This window comes from Coloeus monedula (genome assembly GCF_965178545.1).
Source record: "Coloeus monedula genome assembly, chromosome: 31".
NCBI classification, from domain to species: Eukaryota; Metazoa; Chordata; class Aves; order Passeriformes; family Corvidae; genus Coloeus; species Coloeus monedula.
The window spans coordinates 1072608-1086503 of NC_138811.1; the positions used below are offsets into that span (position 1 = coordinate 1072608).

Below are 13896 nucleotides of genomic sequence, written 5' to 3' on the forward strand. Positions count from 1 at the left end.
AATTCCCAGACCATTTTTCCCAGAATCCCTGGATTCCCAGACCATTTTCCCCTGGAATCCCTGGATTCCCAGACCATTTTCCCATGGAATTCCTGAATTCCCAGACCATTTTTCCGGAATCCCTGGATTCCCAGACCATTTTCCCCTGGAATCCCTCAACTCCCGAGCCATTTTCCCGGAATTCCTGGATTCCTGAGCCATTTTTCCCAGAATTCCTGGATTCCCAGACCATTTTTCCGGAATCCCTGGATTCCCAGACCATTTCCCCATGGAATCCCTCAGCTCCCGAGCCATTTTCCATGGAATCCCTGGATTCCCGAGCCATTTTCCCATGGAATCCCTGGATTCCCAAGCCATTTTTCCGGAATTCCTGAATTCCCAGACCATTTTTCCGGAATCCCTCAGCTCCCGAGCCATTTTTCTGGAATCCCTGGATTCCCAGACCATTTTCCCATGGAATTCCTGGATTCCCAGACCATTTTTCCGGAATCCCTGGATTCCCAGACCATTTTCCCATGGAATCCCTCAACTCCCGAGCCATTTTCCCATGGAATCCCTGGATTCCCGAGCCATTTTTCCGGAATCCCTGGATTCCCGAGCCATTTTCCCCTGGAATCCCTGGATTCCCAGACCATTTTCCCAGAATCCCTGGATTTCCAGACCATTTTCCCATGGAATCCCTGGATTCCCAGACCATTTTCCCATGGAATTCCTGGATTCCCGAGCCATTTTTCCCAGAATTCCTGGATTCCTGAGCCATTTTCCCCAGAATTCCTGGATTCCCAGACCATTTTCCCATGGAATTCCTCAGTTCCTGAGCCATTTTCCCATGGAATTCCTGGATTCCTGAGCCATTTTCCCATGGAATCCCTGGATTCCCAGACCATTTTTCCGGAATCCCTGGATTCCCAGACCATTTTCCCATGGAATCCCTCAGCTCCCGAGCCATTTTCCCATGGAATCCCTGGATTCCCGAGCCATTTTTCCTAGAATTCCTGGATTCCCAGACCATTTTTCCAGAATCCCTGGATTCCCAGACCATTTTCCCCTGGAATCCCTGGATTCCCAGACCATTTTTCCGGAATCCCTGGATTCCCAGACCATTTTCCCATGGAATTCCTCAGTTCCCAAGCCATTTTTCCATGGAATCCCTGGATTCCCAGACCATTTTCCCCTGGAATTCCTGGATTCCCAGACCATTTTTCCGGAATCCCTCAGCTCCCGAGCCATTTTCCCCTGGAATCCCTGGATTCCCAGACCATTTTCCCATGGAATTCCTGAATTCCCAGACCATTTTTCCGGAATCCCTGAATTCCCAGACCATTTTCCCATGGAATCCCTCAGCTCCCGAGCCATTTTCCCATGGAATCCCTGGATTCCCAGACCATTTTCCCATGGAATTCCTGAATTCCCAGACCATTTTTCCGGAATCCCTGGATTCCCAGACCATTTTCCCATGGAATTCCTCAGTTCCCAAGCCATTTTTCCATGGAATCCCTGGATTCCCAGACCATTTTCCCATGGAATTCCTCAGTTCCTGAGCCATTTTCCCATGGAATTCCTGGATTCCTGAGCCATTTTCCCATGGAATCCCTGGATTCCCAGACCATTTTTCCGGAATCCCTGGATTCCCAGACCATTTTCCCATGGAATCCCTCAGCTCCCGAGCCATTTTCCCATGGAATCCCTGGATTCCCGAGCCATTTTTCCTAGAATTCCTGGATTCCCAGACCATTTTTCCAGAATCCCTGGATTCCCAGACCATTTTCCCCTGGAATCCCTCAACTCCCGAGCCATTTTCCCCTGGAATCCCTGGATTCCCAGACCATTTTCCCAGAATCCCTGGATTCCCAGACCATTTTTCCGGAATCCCTGGATTCCCAGACCATTTTCCCATGGAATTCCTCAGTTCCCAAGCCATTTTTCCATGGAATCCCTGGATTCCCAGACCATTTTCCCCTGGAATTCCTGGATTCCCAGACCATTTTTCCGGAATCCCTCAGCTCCCGAGCCATTTTCCCCTGGAATCCCTGGATTCCCAGACCATTTTCCCATGGAATTCCTCAGTTCCTGAGCCATTTTCCCATGGAATTCCTGGATTCCTGAGCCATTTTCCCATGGAATCCCTGGATTCCCAGACCATTTTTCCGGAATCCCTGGATTCCCAGACCATTTTCCCATGGAATCCCTCAGCTCCCGAGCCATTTTCCCATGGAATCCCTGGATTCCCGAGCCATTTTTCCTAGAATTCCTGGATTCCCAGACCATTTTTCCAGAATCCCTGGATTCCCAGACCATTTTCCCCTGGAATCCCTCAACTCCCGAGCCATTTTCCCCTGGAATCCCTGGATTCCCAGACCATTTTCCCAGAATCCCTGGATTCCCAGACCATTTTTCCGGAATCCCTGGATTCCCAGACCATTTTCCCATGGAATTCCTCAGTTCCCAAGCCATTTTTCCATGGAATCCCTGGATTCCCAGACCATTTTCCCCTGGAATTCCTGGATTCCCAGACCATTTTTCCGGAATCCCTCAGCTCCCGAGCCATTTTCCCCTGGAATCCCTGGATTCCCAGACCATTTTCCCATGGAATTCCTGAATTCCCAGACCATTTTTCCGGAATCCCTGAATTCCCAGACCATTTTCCCATGGAATCCCTCAGCTCCCGAGCCATTTTCCCATGGAATCCCTGGATTCCCAGACCATTTTCCCATGGAATTCCTGAATTCCCAGACCATTTTTCCGGAATCCCTGGATTCCCAGACCATTTTCCCATGGAATTCCTCAGTTCCCAAGCCATTTTTCCATGGAATCCCTGGATTCCCAGACCATTTTCCCATGGAATTCCTCAGTTCCTGAGCCATTTTCCCATGGAATTCCTGGATTCCTGAGCCATTTTCCCATGGAATCCCTGGATTCCCAGACCATTTTTCCGGAATCCCTGGATTCCCAGACCATTTTCCCATGGAATCCCTCAGCTCCCGAGCCATTTTCCCATGGAATCCCTGGATTCCCGAGCCATTTTTCCTAGAATTCCTGGATTCCCAGACCATTTTTCCAGAATCCCTGGATTCCCAGACCATTTTCCCCTGGAATCCCTCAACTCCCGAGCCATTTTCCCCTGGAATCCCTGGATTCCCAGACCATTTTCCCAGAATCCCTGGATTCCCAGACCATTTTTCCGGAATCCCTGGATTCCCAGACCATTTTCCCATGGAATTCCTCAGTTCCCAAGCCATTTTTCCATGGAATCCCTGGATTCCCAGACCATTTTCCCCTGGAATTCCTGGATTCCCAGACCATTTTTCCGGAATCCCTCAGCTCCCGAGCCATTTTCCCCTGGAATCCCTGGATTCCCAGACCATTTTCCCATGGAATTCCTGAATTCCCAGACCATTTTTCCGGAATCCCTGAATTCCCAGACCATTTTCCCATGGAATCCCTCAGCTCCCGAGCCATTTTCCCGGAATTCCTGGATTCCCGAGCCATTTTTCCCAGAATTCCTGGATTCCCAGACCATTTTTCCGGAATCCCTGAATTCCCAGACCATTTTCCCATGGAATCCCTGGATTCCCAGACCATTTTCCCAGAATCCCTGGATTCCCAGACCATTTTCCCCTGGAATCCCTGGATTCCCAGACCATTTTCCCCTGGAATCCCTGGATTCCCGAGCCATTTTTCCCGGAATCCCTCAGCTCCCGGGCCATCTTTCCACAGGAATCCGCAGCTCCTTCGCCGCCTCCTCATCCAGGAGCCACCGGAGCCGCCCGGAGCGGGGCCGGACGCGCGCAGCCGGCAGCGGCTCCTCCTCGTCGCCCTCCAGGATCCTCTGCGGGAGCCAAAGGAGCCGGAAAAGCGGGAATGAGAGGGTGGGAATGCGGGAATTCCATGGGGAAATCCCGGGAGGGCAGAGCCGGAGCCAACCTTGAGCGCGGCGGCTTTGGAGGCGCCGGCGGCCACGAGGAGCACGGAGCGAGCGGCGTTGAGCAGCGGCAGCGTCAGCGTCACCCGCGCCCGCGGCGGCTTCGGGGAGTCCTGCAGGGCTGCCACCAGGGAATGCTGCTCCTGGGGGAAAATGGGGAATTGGGGAAATTGGGGAAAAACAGGGGAAATTGGGGAAAAACGGGGGAATTGGGGAAAAACGGGGAAATTGGGAAAAACAGCGTTGGGCAGCGGCAGCGGCAGCCGCGCCCGCGGAGGCTTCGGGGAGTCCTGCAGGGCTGAGAGCAGAGAGTGCTGCTCCTGGGGAAAAATGGGGAAATGGGGAATTGGGGAAATTGGGAAATTGGGAAAAATGGGGGAAATTGGGAAATTGGGAAAAATGGGGAAAAACAGGGGAAATTGGGAAAAAACAGGGGAAATTGGGAAAAATGGGGGTGAGCAGTGGCAGCGTCAGCCGCGCCCGCGGAGGCTTCGGGGAGTCCTGCAGGGCTGAGAGCAGAGAGTGCTGCTCGTGGGGGAAAAATGGGGAATTGGGGAAATTGGGGAAAAAATGGGGAATTGGGGAAAATGGGGAAAAACAGGGGAAATTGGGGAAAAATGGGGAAATTGGGGAAAAACGGGGAAATTGGGCAAAACAGCGTTGGGCAGCGACAGCGTCAGCCGCGCCCGCGGCGGCTTCGGGGAGTCCTGCAGGGCTGAGAGCAGAGAGTGCTGCTCCTGGGGAAAAATGGGGAAAAACAGGGGAAATTGGGGGAATTGGGAAAAACAGGGGAAATTGGGAAATTGGGGAAAATGGGGAAAAACAGGGGAAATCGGGAAAAAACAGGGGAAATTGGGAAAAACAGCGTTGGGCAGTGGCAGCGGCAGCCGCGCCCGCGGCGGCTTCGGGGAGTCCTGCAGGGCTGAGAGCAGAGAGTGCTGCTCGTGGGGAAAAATGGGGAATTGGGGGAATTGGGGAAAAACAGGGGAAATTGGGAAAAACGGGGAAATTGGGAAATTGGGGAAAATGGGGAAAATTGGGAAAAAACGGGGGAAATTGGGAAAAATGGGGGTGGGAAGCGGCAGCGTCAGCCGCGCCCGCGGAGGCTTCGGGGAGTCCTGCAGGGCTGAGAGCAGAGAGTGCTGCTCGTGGGGAAAATGGGGAATTGGGGAAATTGGGGAAAAACAGGGGGAATTGGGGAAAAACAGGGGAAATTGGGGAAAAACGGGGAAATTGGGAAAAAACGGGGAAATTGGGAAAAACAGCGTTGGGCAGCGGCAGCGGCAGCCGCGCCCGCGGCGGCTTCGGGGAGTCCTGCAGGGCTGAGAGCAGAGAGTGCTGCTCCTGGGGAAAAATGGGGAATTGGGGAAATTGGGGAAAAACAGGGGAAATTGGGGAAAAACGGGGAAATTGGGAAAAAACGGGGAAATTGGGAAAAACAGCGTTGGGCAGCGGCAGCGGCAGCCGCGCCCGCGGCGGCTTCGGGGAGTCCTGCAGGGCTGAGAGCAGAGAGTGCTGCTCGTGGGGAAAATGGGGAATTGGGGAAATTGGGGGAATTGGGAAAAATGGGGAAATTGGGAAAATGGGGAAAACCAGGGAAAATTGGGAAAAAACAGGGGAAATTGGGAAAAATGGGGGTGAGCAGTGGCAGCGTCAGCCGCGCCCGCGGAGGCTTCGGGGAGTCCTGCAGGGCTGAGAGCAGAGAGTGCTGCTCGTGGGGGAAAATGGGGAATTGGGGAAATTGGGGAAAAAAGGGGGAATTGGGAAATTGGGAAAAATGGGGAAAAACAGGGGAAATCGGGAAAAATGGGGGAAATTGGGAAAAATGGGGGAAATGGGGAAAAACGGGAAAAAAGGGGGAAATGGGGAAAAATGGGAAAAATGGGAAAAAATGAGGAAATTGGGAAAAATGGGGGAAATTGGGGAAAAATAGGAAATTGGGAAAAAAGGGGGAGAAATTGGGAAAAATGGGAAATTGGGAAAAGGGGAAAAAATGGGAAATTGGGGAAAAATGGGGAAAAATGGGGGAATTGGGAAAAATGGGAAAAAAGGGGAAAACTGGGAGAAATGGGAAAAGTGGGGAAATTGGGAGAAAATGGGAGAAATGGGGAAAAATGGGGAAATTGGGAAAAATGGGAAAAATGGGGAAAATTGGGGAAAATGGGAAAAAAGGGGAAATTGGGAGAATGGGGAAAACCAGGGGGAAATTGGGAAAATGGGGAAAATGGGGAAATTGGGAAAAATGGGGAAAAACGGGAAAAATGGGGAAATTGGGAAAAATGGGGAAAAACAGGGGAAAAAAGGGGGAAATTGGGAAAAATGGGAAAAAACGGGGAAATTGGGAAAAATGGGAAAAAACAGGGGGAAATTGGGAAAAATGGGGGAAATTGGGGAAAAAAGGGGAAATTGGGAAAAAAGGGGGAGAAATTGGGAAAAATGGGAAATTGGGAAAAATGGAAAAATGGGGAAATTGGGGAAAAATGGGGAAAAAAGGGGGAATTGGGAAAAATGGGAATAAAGGGGAAAACTGGGAGAAATTGGAAAAGTGGGGAAATTGGGAGAAAATGGGAGAAATGGGGAAAAATGGGGAAATTGGGAAAAATGGGAAAAATGGGGAAAATTGGGGAAAATGGGAAAAAAGGGGAAATTGGGAGAATGGGGAAAATGGGGAAATTGGGAAAAATGGGGAAAATGGGAGAAAATGGGAGAAATGGGGAAAAATGGGGAAATTGGGAAAAATGGGGGAAATTGGGAAAAATGGGCAAATTGGGAAAGAAGGGGGAGAAATTGGGAAAAATGGGAAATTGGGAAAAATGAAAAAAATGGGGAAATTGGGGAAAAATGGGGGAAAACGGGGAAATTGGGAAAATGGGGGAAAACGGGGAAATTGGGAAAATGGGGAAAAACGGGGAAATTGGGAAAAATGGGGAGAAAAACAGGGGGAAATTGGGAAAAATGGGGAAAATGGGGGAATTGGGAAAATGGGGAATAACAAGGGAAATTGGGAAAAATGGGGAAAACTGGGAAAAAAGGGGGAAATTGGGAAAAAAGGGAAATTGGGAAAATGGGGAAAAAAGCGGGGAATTGAGAAAAATGGGAAAAATGGGGAAAATTGGGAAAAATGGGGGAAATTGGGAAAAATGAGAAAAAAGGGGAAATTGGGAAAAATGGGGAAAAACAGGGGAAAAAAGGGAAAAATGGGGAAAAATGGGAAAAATGGGAAAAAACAGGGGGAAATTGTGAAAAATGGGGGAAATAGGGGAAAAAAGGGGAAATTGGGAAAAAAGGGGGAGAAATTGGGGAAAAATGGGAAATTGGGAAAAATGGAAAAAATGGGGAAATTGGGGAAAAATGGGGAAAAAAGGGGGAATTGGGAAAAATGGGAAAAAAGGGGAAAACTGGGAGAAATGGGAGAAGTGGGGAAATTGGGAGAAAATGGGAGAAATGGGGAAAAATGGGGAAAAATGGGGAAATTGGGAAAAATGGGAAAAATGGGGAAAATTGGGGAAAATGGTAAAAAGGGGAAATTGGGAGAATGGGGAAAACCAGGGGAAAATTGGGAAAATGGGGAAAAACGGGGGGAAATTGGGAAAAATGGGGGAAATGGGGAAAAACGGGAAAAATGGGGAAATTGGGAAAAATGGGGAAAAACAGGGGGGAATTGGGAAAAATGGGGGAAATTGGGAAAAATGGGAAAAAACGGGGAAATTGGGAAAAATGGGGGAAATTGGGGAAAAAAGGGGAAATTGGGAAAAAAGGGGGAGAAATTGGGAAAAATGGGAAATGGGGAAATTGGGGAAAAATGGGGAAAAACGGGGAAATTGGGAAAATGGGGAAAAACGGGGAAATTGGGAAAAATGGGGAAAATGGGGGAATTGGGAAAATGGGGAATAATAGGGGAAATTGAAAAAAATGGGGAAAACTGGGAAAAAAGGGGGAAATTGGGAAAAAAGGGAAATTGGGAAAATGGGGAAAAAAGCGGGGAATTGAGAAAAATGGGAAAAATGGGGAAAATTGGGAAAAATGGGGGAAATTGGGAAAAATGAGAAAAAAGGGGAAATTGGGAAAAAAGGGGAAAATTGAGAAAAATGGGAAAAATGGGGGAAAAAGGGGAAATTGGGAAAAAAGGGGGAAATTGGGAAAAATGGGAAAAATGGGAAAAAATGGGGAAAAACAGGGGAAATTGGGAAAAATGGGGAAATTGGGAAAAACGGGGGGAAATGGGGAGAAATTGGGGGGAAAATGGAGAAAATTGGGGAGAAACGGGGGGAAAAAGGGGGAAAATGGGGAGGAAATGGGAGGAAAAGGGGGGAAAATGGAAAAAATGGGAGGAATTCAGGGAAAATGGGGGGAAAATGGGAAAAATTGGGAAAAAAGGGGGTGAAATTGGGAAAAAATGGCGGAAAAAACGGGGGGAAATGGGGGAGAAATGGAGGAAAAATGGGGGGAATTGGGAAAAATGGAGCAAAAAGGGGGAAAATGGGGGAAAGGGGGAGAATTTGGGGGAATTTGGGGAATTTTGGGGGATTTGGGGAGAATTTGGGGGGAATTTGGGGGGATTTTGAGGGATTTTAGGGGGATTTGGGGAATTTTGGGTGGATTTTGATGGATTTGGCTGAATTTGGGGTGGATTTGGGGTGAATTTTGGGATGATTTGGGGTGGATTTTGGGGTGATTTTGGGGTAATTTTGGGGTGATTTTGGTGAATTTTGGGGGGAGTTTTGGGGTGATTTTAGGGGAATTTTGGGGTGGATTTTGGGGTGATTTTAGGGGAATTTTGGGGTGATTTTAGGGGAATTTTTGGGGTGAATTTGGGGTGGATTTGGGGGTGACTTAAGGGTGTTTTTGGGGTGATTTTGGGGTTGTTTTGGGGTGATTTTGGGGTAATTTTGGGGTGATTTTGCTGAATTTTGAGGTGGATTTTGGGGAATTTTGGGATGAATTTGGGGTGGATTTTGCGGTGAGTTTGGGGTGGATTTTGGGGAATTTTGGGGTGGATTTGGGGTGAATTAGGGGGGATTTTGCGGTGATTTTGGGGTGGATTTTGGGGTGATTTTGGGGGAATTTTGGGGTGGATTTTACGGTGATTTTGGGGTGGATTTTGGGGTGAATTTTGGGGGAATTTTGGGGTGGATTTGCGGTGATTTTAGGGGAATTTGGGGTGGATTTTGGGGTGGATTTTGCGGTGAATTTGGGGGGATTTTGGGTGGATTTTGGGGTGATTTTGGGGTGATTTTGCGGTGATTTTAGGTGAATTTTGGGGTGATTTTGGGGGTAATTTTGGGGTGGATTTTGCGGTGATTTTAGGTGAATTTGGGGTGGATTTTGGCGTGGATTTTGCGGTGAATTTGGGGGGATTTTGGGGTGGATTTTGGGGTGATTTTGGGGTGGATTTTGGGGTGCATTTTGAGGTGGATTTGAGGTGATTTTAGGGGAATTTGGGGTGGATTTTGGGGTGGATTTGGAGTGATTTTGGGGTGATTTTGGGGGAATTTTGCGGTGGATTTTGAGGTGATTTTGGGGGAATTTAGGGTGGCTTTTGCGGTGAATTTGGGGTGGATTTTGGGGTGATTTTGGGGGATTTTGGGGCTCAGGAAGCCCCGGCAGAGCCGAAATTCGCCGCTCACCTGCAGCAGGGCGTGGCCCGGGAACAGCGAGCAGGTGTGCCCGTCCGGCCCCACCCCCAGCAGCAGCAGCTGGAACTGCGGCACCGCCTCGCCCGGGAACGCCTGGGGGCGGGAGGCACCAGTATGGACCAGTACGGACCAGTATAAACCAGTATGGTGCAGTATAAACCAGTATGGAGCAGTACGGACCAGTATGCAGCAGTACGGACCAGTACAGACTGGTACGGATCAGTACGGACCAGTATGGACCAGTACGCACCAGTACAGATCAGTACAGACCAGTATGGACCAGTATGGACTGGTATGGACTGGTACGGACCAGTAGGGACCGGTATGGAGCAGTACGGACCAGTACAGATCAGTACGGACCAGTACGGACCAGTACAGACTGGTATGGATCAGTACAGACCAGTATGGACCAGTACGCACCAGTACAGATCAGTACAGACCAGTATGGACCAGTATGGACAGGTACAGACTGGTATGGACCAGTACAGATCAGTACAGACCAGTACAGACCAGTATGGACCGGTATGGACCAGTACGGATCAGTACAGACCAGTATGGACCAGTATGGACAGGTACAGACTGGTATGGACCAGTACAGATCAGTACGGATCAGTACGGACCAGTATGGACCAGTACGCATCAGTACGGATCAGTACAGACCAGTATGGACCAGTACGCACCAGTACAGATCAGTACAGACCAGTATGGACCAGTATGGACAGGTACAGACTGGTATGGACCAGTACAGACCAGTACGGACCAGTACGGACCAGTACAGACTGGTACGGATCAGTACAGACCAGTATGGACGAGCACGCACCAGTACAGATCAGTACAGACCAGTATGGACCAGTATGGACAGGTACAGACTGGTATGGACCAGTACAGATCAGTACGGACCAGTACGGACCAGTACGGACCAGTACAGACTGGTACGGATCAGTACGGACCAGTATGGACCAGTACGCACCAGTACAGATCAGTACAGACCAGTATGGACCAGTATGGACAGGTACAGACTGGTATGGACCAGTACAGATCAGTACGGACCAGTACGGACCAGTACGGACCAGTACAGACTGGTACGGATCAGTACGGACCAGTATGGACCAGTACGCACCAGTACAGATCAGTACAGACCAGTATGGACCAGTATGGACAGGTACAGACTGGTATGGATCAGTACAGATCAGTACGGACCAGTACAGACCAGTATGGACCAGTACAGACTGGTACGGATCAGTACGGACCAGTATGGACCAGTACGCACCAGTACAGATCAGTACAGACCAGTATGGACCAGTATGGACAGGTACAGACTGGTATGGACCAGTACAGATCAGTACGGACCAGTACGGACCAGTACAGACTGGTACGGATCAGTACGGACCAGTATGGACCAGTACGCACCAGTACAGATCAGTACAGACCAGTATGGACCAGTATGGACAGGTACAGACTGGTATGGACCAGTACAGATCAGTACAGACCAGTATGGACCAGTACAGATCAGTACAGACCAGTACAGACCAGTATGGACGAGCACGCACCAGTACAGATCAGTACAGACCAGTATGGACCAGTATGGAGCAGTATAAACCAGTATGGACTGGTATGGGCTGGTACGGACCAGTAGGGACCTGTATGGAGCAGTACGGATCAGTATGGACCAGTATGGAGCAGTACGGACCAGTATAGACCAGTATAAACCAGTACGGACCAGTACAGACCGGTACGGATCAGTATGGACCAGTACGGATCAATACGGACCAGTATAGAACAGTATGGACCAGTATGGACCAGTATGGACCAGTACGGACCGGTATGGATCAGTACGGATCAGTACGGACCAGTACGGACCAGTATAGAACAGTATGGACCAGTATGGAGCAGTACGGACCAGTATAGACCAGTATAAACCAGTATGGACCAGTATGGACCAGTACGGATCAGTATGGAGCAATACAGACCGGTATGGACTGGTACAGACCAGTACGGATCAGTTCACACCAGTCCATCCCAGTCCATCCCAGTCCCCTCCCAGTCCATCCCAGTCCCTCCCAGTCCCCTCCCAGTCCATCCCAGTCCCCTCCCAGTCCATCCCAGTCCTTCCCAGCTCCCTCCACTGTTCCCAGTCCCTCCCAGTACCCCCAATCCCCTCCCAGTCCTTCCCAGTCCCTCCCAGTCCCCTCCCAGTCCTTCCCAGTCCATCCCAGTACCCTCTGTAGCTGCTCCCAGTCCCTCCCAGTCCCTCCCAATCCCTCCCAGTCCTTCCCAGTCCATCCCAATCTCCTCCCAGTCCCTCCCAGTCCCTCCCAGTTTCTCCCAGTCCCTCCCAGTCCATCCCAATCCCCTCCCAGTCCCTCCCAGTCCCTCCCAGTCTCTCCCAGTCCTTCCCAGTCCATCCCAGTACCCTCTGTAGCTGCTCCCAGTCCCTCCCAGTCCATCCCAATCCCCTCCCACTCCATCCCAGCCCCTCCCAGTCCCTCCCAGTCCATCCCAATCTCCTCCCAGTCCCTCCCAGTCCATCCCAATCTCCTCCCAGTCCCTCCCAGTCTCTCCCAGTCCTTCCCAGTCCCTCCCAGTACCCTCTGTAGCTGCTCCCAGTCCCTCCCAGTCCATCCCAGCCCCTCCCAGTCCCTCCCAGTCCCTCCCAGTCTCTCCCAGTCCCTCCCAGTCCCTCCCAGTACCCTCTGCAGCTGCTCCCAGTAGTCGCTGGCGGCGGCGGCCGGGTCCAGCTCGGAGCGGACCGAGAGCACCTGGGGCCCGGGGGGGGGCAACTGGGCCAGTAACTGGGACTGGGAGGGGAACGGGAGGGTTACTGGGAGCACTGGGAGCGTCACTGGGAGCACTGGGACAGTGACTGGGACTGGGAGGGGAACAGGAGGGTTACTGGGAGCACTGGGAGGGCACTGGGAGTGCACTGGGATGGACTGGGAGGGACTGGGAGCGCACTGGGAGCACTGGGAGAGCACTGGGAGCACTGGGATGGACTGGGAGGGACTGGGAGCGCACTGGGAGCACTGGGAGCACACTGGGATGAACTGGGAGCACTGGGAGCACACAGGGATGAACTGGGAGCGCACTGGGAGCTCTGGGGATGAACTGGGAGCGCACTGGGATGAACTGGGAGTGCGCTGGGAGCGCACTGGGAGGGCACTGGGAGGCACTGGGATGGAGTGGGGTGGACTGGGATGAACTGGGATGGACTGGGAGCACGCTGGGAGCGCACTGGGAGCACTGGGAGTGCACTGGGATGAACTGGGATGGACTGGGAGCGCACTGGGAGCACTGGGAGTGCACTGGGATGAACTGGGAGCACTGGGAGCACACTGGGATGAACTGGGAACGCACTGGGATGGACTGGGGGCGCACTGGGAGCATTGGGAGCACTGGGAGCGCACTGGGATGAACTGGGCTGAACTGGGAGCGCACTGGGAGCGCAGTGGGCTGAACTGGGCTGAACTGGGAGCGCACTGCGATGAACTGGGCTGAACTGGGCTGAACTGGGAGCGCACTGGGCTGAACTGGGCTGAACTGGGAGCGCACTGGGAGCGCACTGGGCTGAACTGGGAGCGCACTGGGCTGAACTGGGAGCGCACTGGGCTGAACTGGGCTGAACTGGGAGCGCACTGGGAGCTCTGGGGAGGAACCGGAGCTGAAGCGGGGGCGGGGGGGGGGACCAGGGCGGGGGTGGGAACGCGCGGCGCGGGCGCACGGGCGCGGGGGGGACACCGATGGCGGTGACACCGCCCGGCTCCGCCGGCGGGGCCCTTCCGGAGGGGCCCTCCCGAGGCCCTCCCGGGGCCCTCCCGGGGCCCTCCCGGGGCCGCCCCGCGCGCTCCTCACCCGGTAGGCCCCGTAGGTGCTGTCGGGGTGCTCGGGCGGCACGAGGCGCTCGTCGCAGAACGCCACGAGCCACCGCGAGGGCTCGGCGCCGGGCGTCGCGCTGAGGGCGGGCGGCAGCTCCCGCGCCAGCAGCTCCACCATGGAGCCCCCGGAGAGGCCCAGAGTGAAGCGGCCTTCGCTCGCCACCGCCGCGGCCGCCGCCTCCGCCACGAGGCGAGCCAGGGCCGCGCCGAGCTCCCGCGGCGAGGGGAACACCGACACGGCCGCCATGACAGCGCCGCAGGGAGGAAGAAGAAGGAGGAAGTGACGTCAGCGGCGCGCCGCGTTGCTAAGTAACCGAGGGACAGCGAGGCGGCGCGCTGGGAGTTGCGTCATCAACGCGCCGCGTTGCCTAGCAACCCGCGGCCTAGTGCGGCCTAGTGAAGCCTCGGCCTCGCGTAGCGGCGCTACCCGGAGGAGAGCGGTTGTTTCGCGGTTCTTCCCCATGAG

At 52.7% G+C, this 13896-nt stretch overlaps 1 protein-coding gene across 1 annotated transcript; it reads right to left on the reverse strand.

Moving 5' to 3' along the window:
- Window positions 1-285: 285 nt before the first annotated feature.
- PGLS (6-phosphogluconolactonase) lies at window positions 286-13803 on the reverse strand. Its single transcript, XM_082299344.1, has 5 exons — window positions 13408-13803; window positions 12249-12356; window positions 9550-9651; window positions 3925-4065; window positions 286-3829 (listed from the first exon to the last, which is right to left on the reverse strand). The coding sequence occupies exons 1-5, from the start codon at window positions 13675-13677 to the stop codon at window positions 3692-3694; spliced, it is 759 nt and encodes a 252-aa protein (XP_082155470.1). The 5' UTR covers window positions 13678-13803; the 3' UTR covers window positions 286-3691.
- Between the last annotated feature and the right edge of the window lie 93 nt (window positions 13804-13896).

What these genes read in the sequence shown, in the direction of transcription:
- PGLS (XM_082299344.1), bottom strand. Translation starts at nt 13,677, where the DNA reads ATGGCGGCCGTGTCGGTGTTCCCCTCGCCGCGGGAGCTCGGCGCGGCC. An exon ending in CGGGCCACGCCCTGCTGCAG is followed by an intron (nt 4,066 to 9,549) that starts GTGAGCGGCGAA and finishes ATTTTCCCCCAG; the next exon opens with GAGCAGCATTCCCTGGTGGC. An exon ending in CCAAAGCCGCCGCGCTCAAG is followed by an intron (nt 3,830 to 3,924) that starts GTTGGCTCCGGC and finishes TGGCTCCCGCAG; the next exon opens with AGGATCCTGGAGGGCGACGA.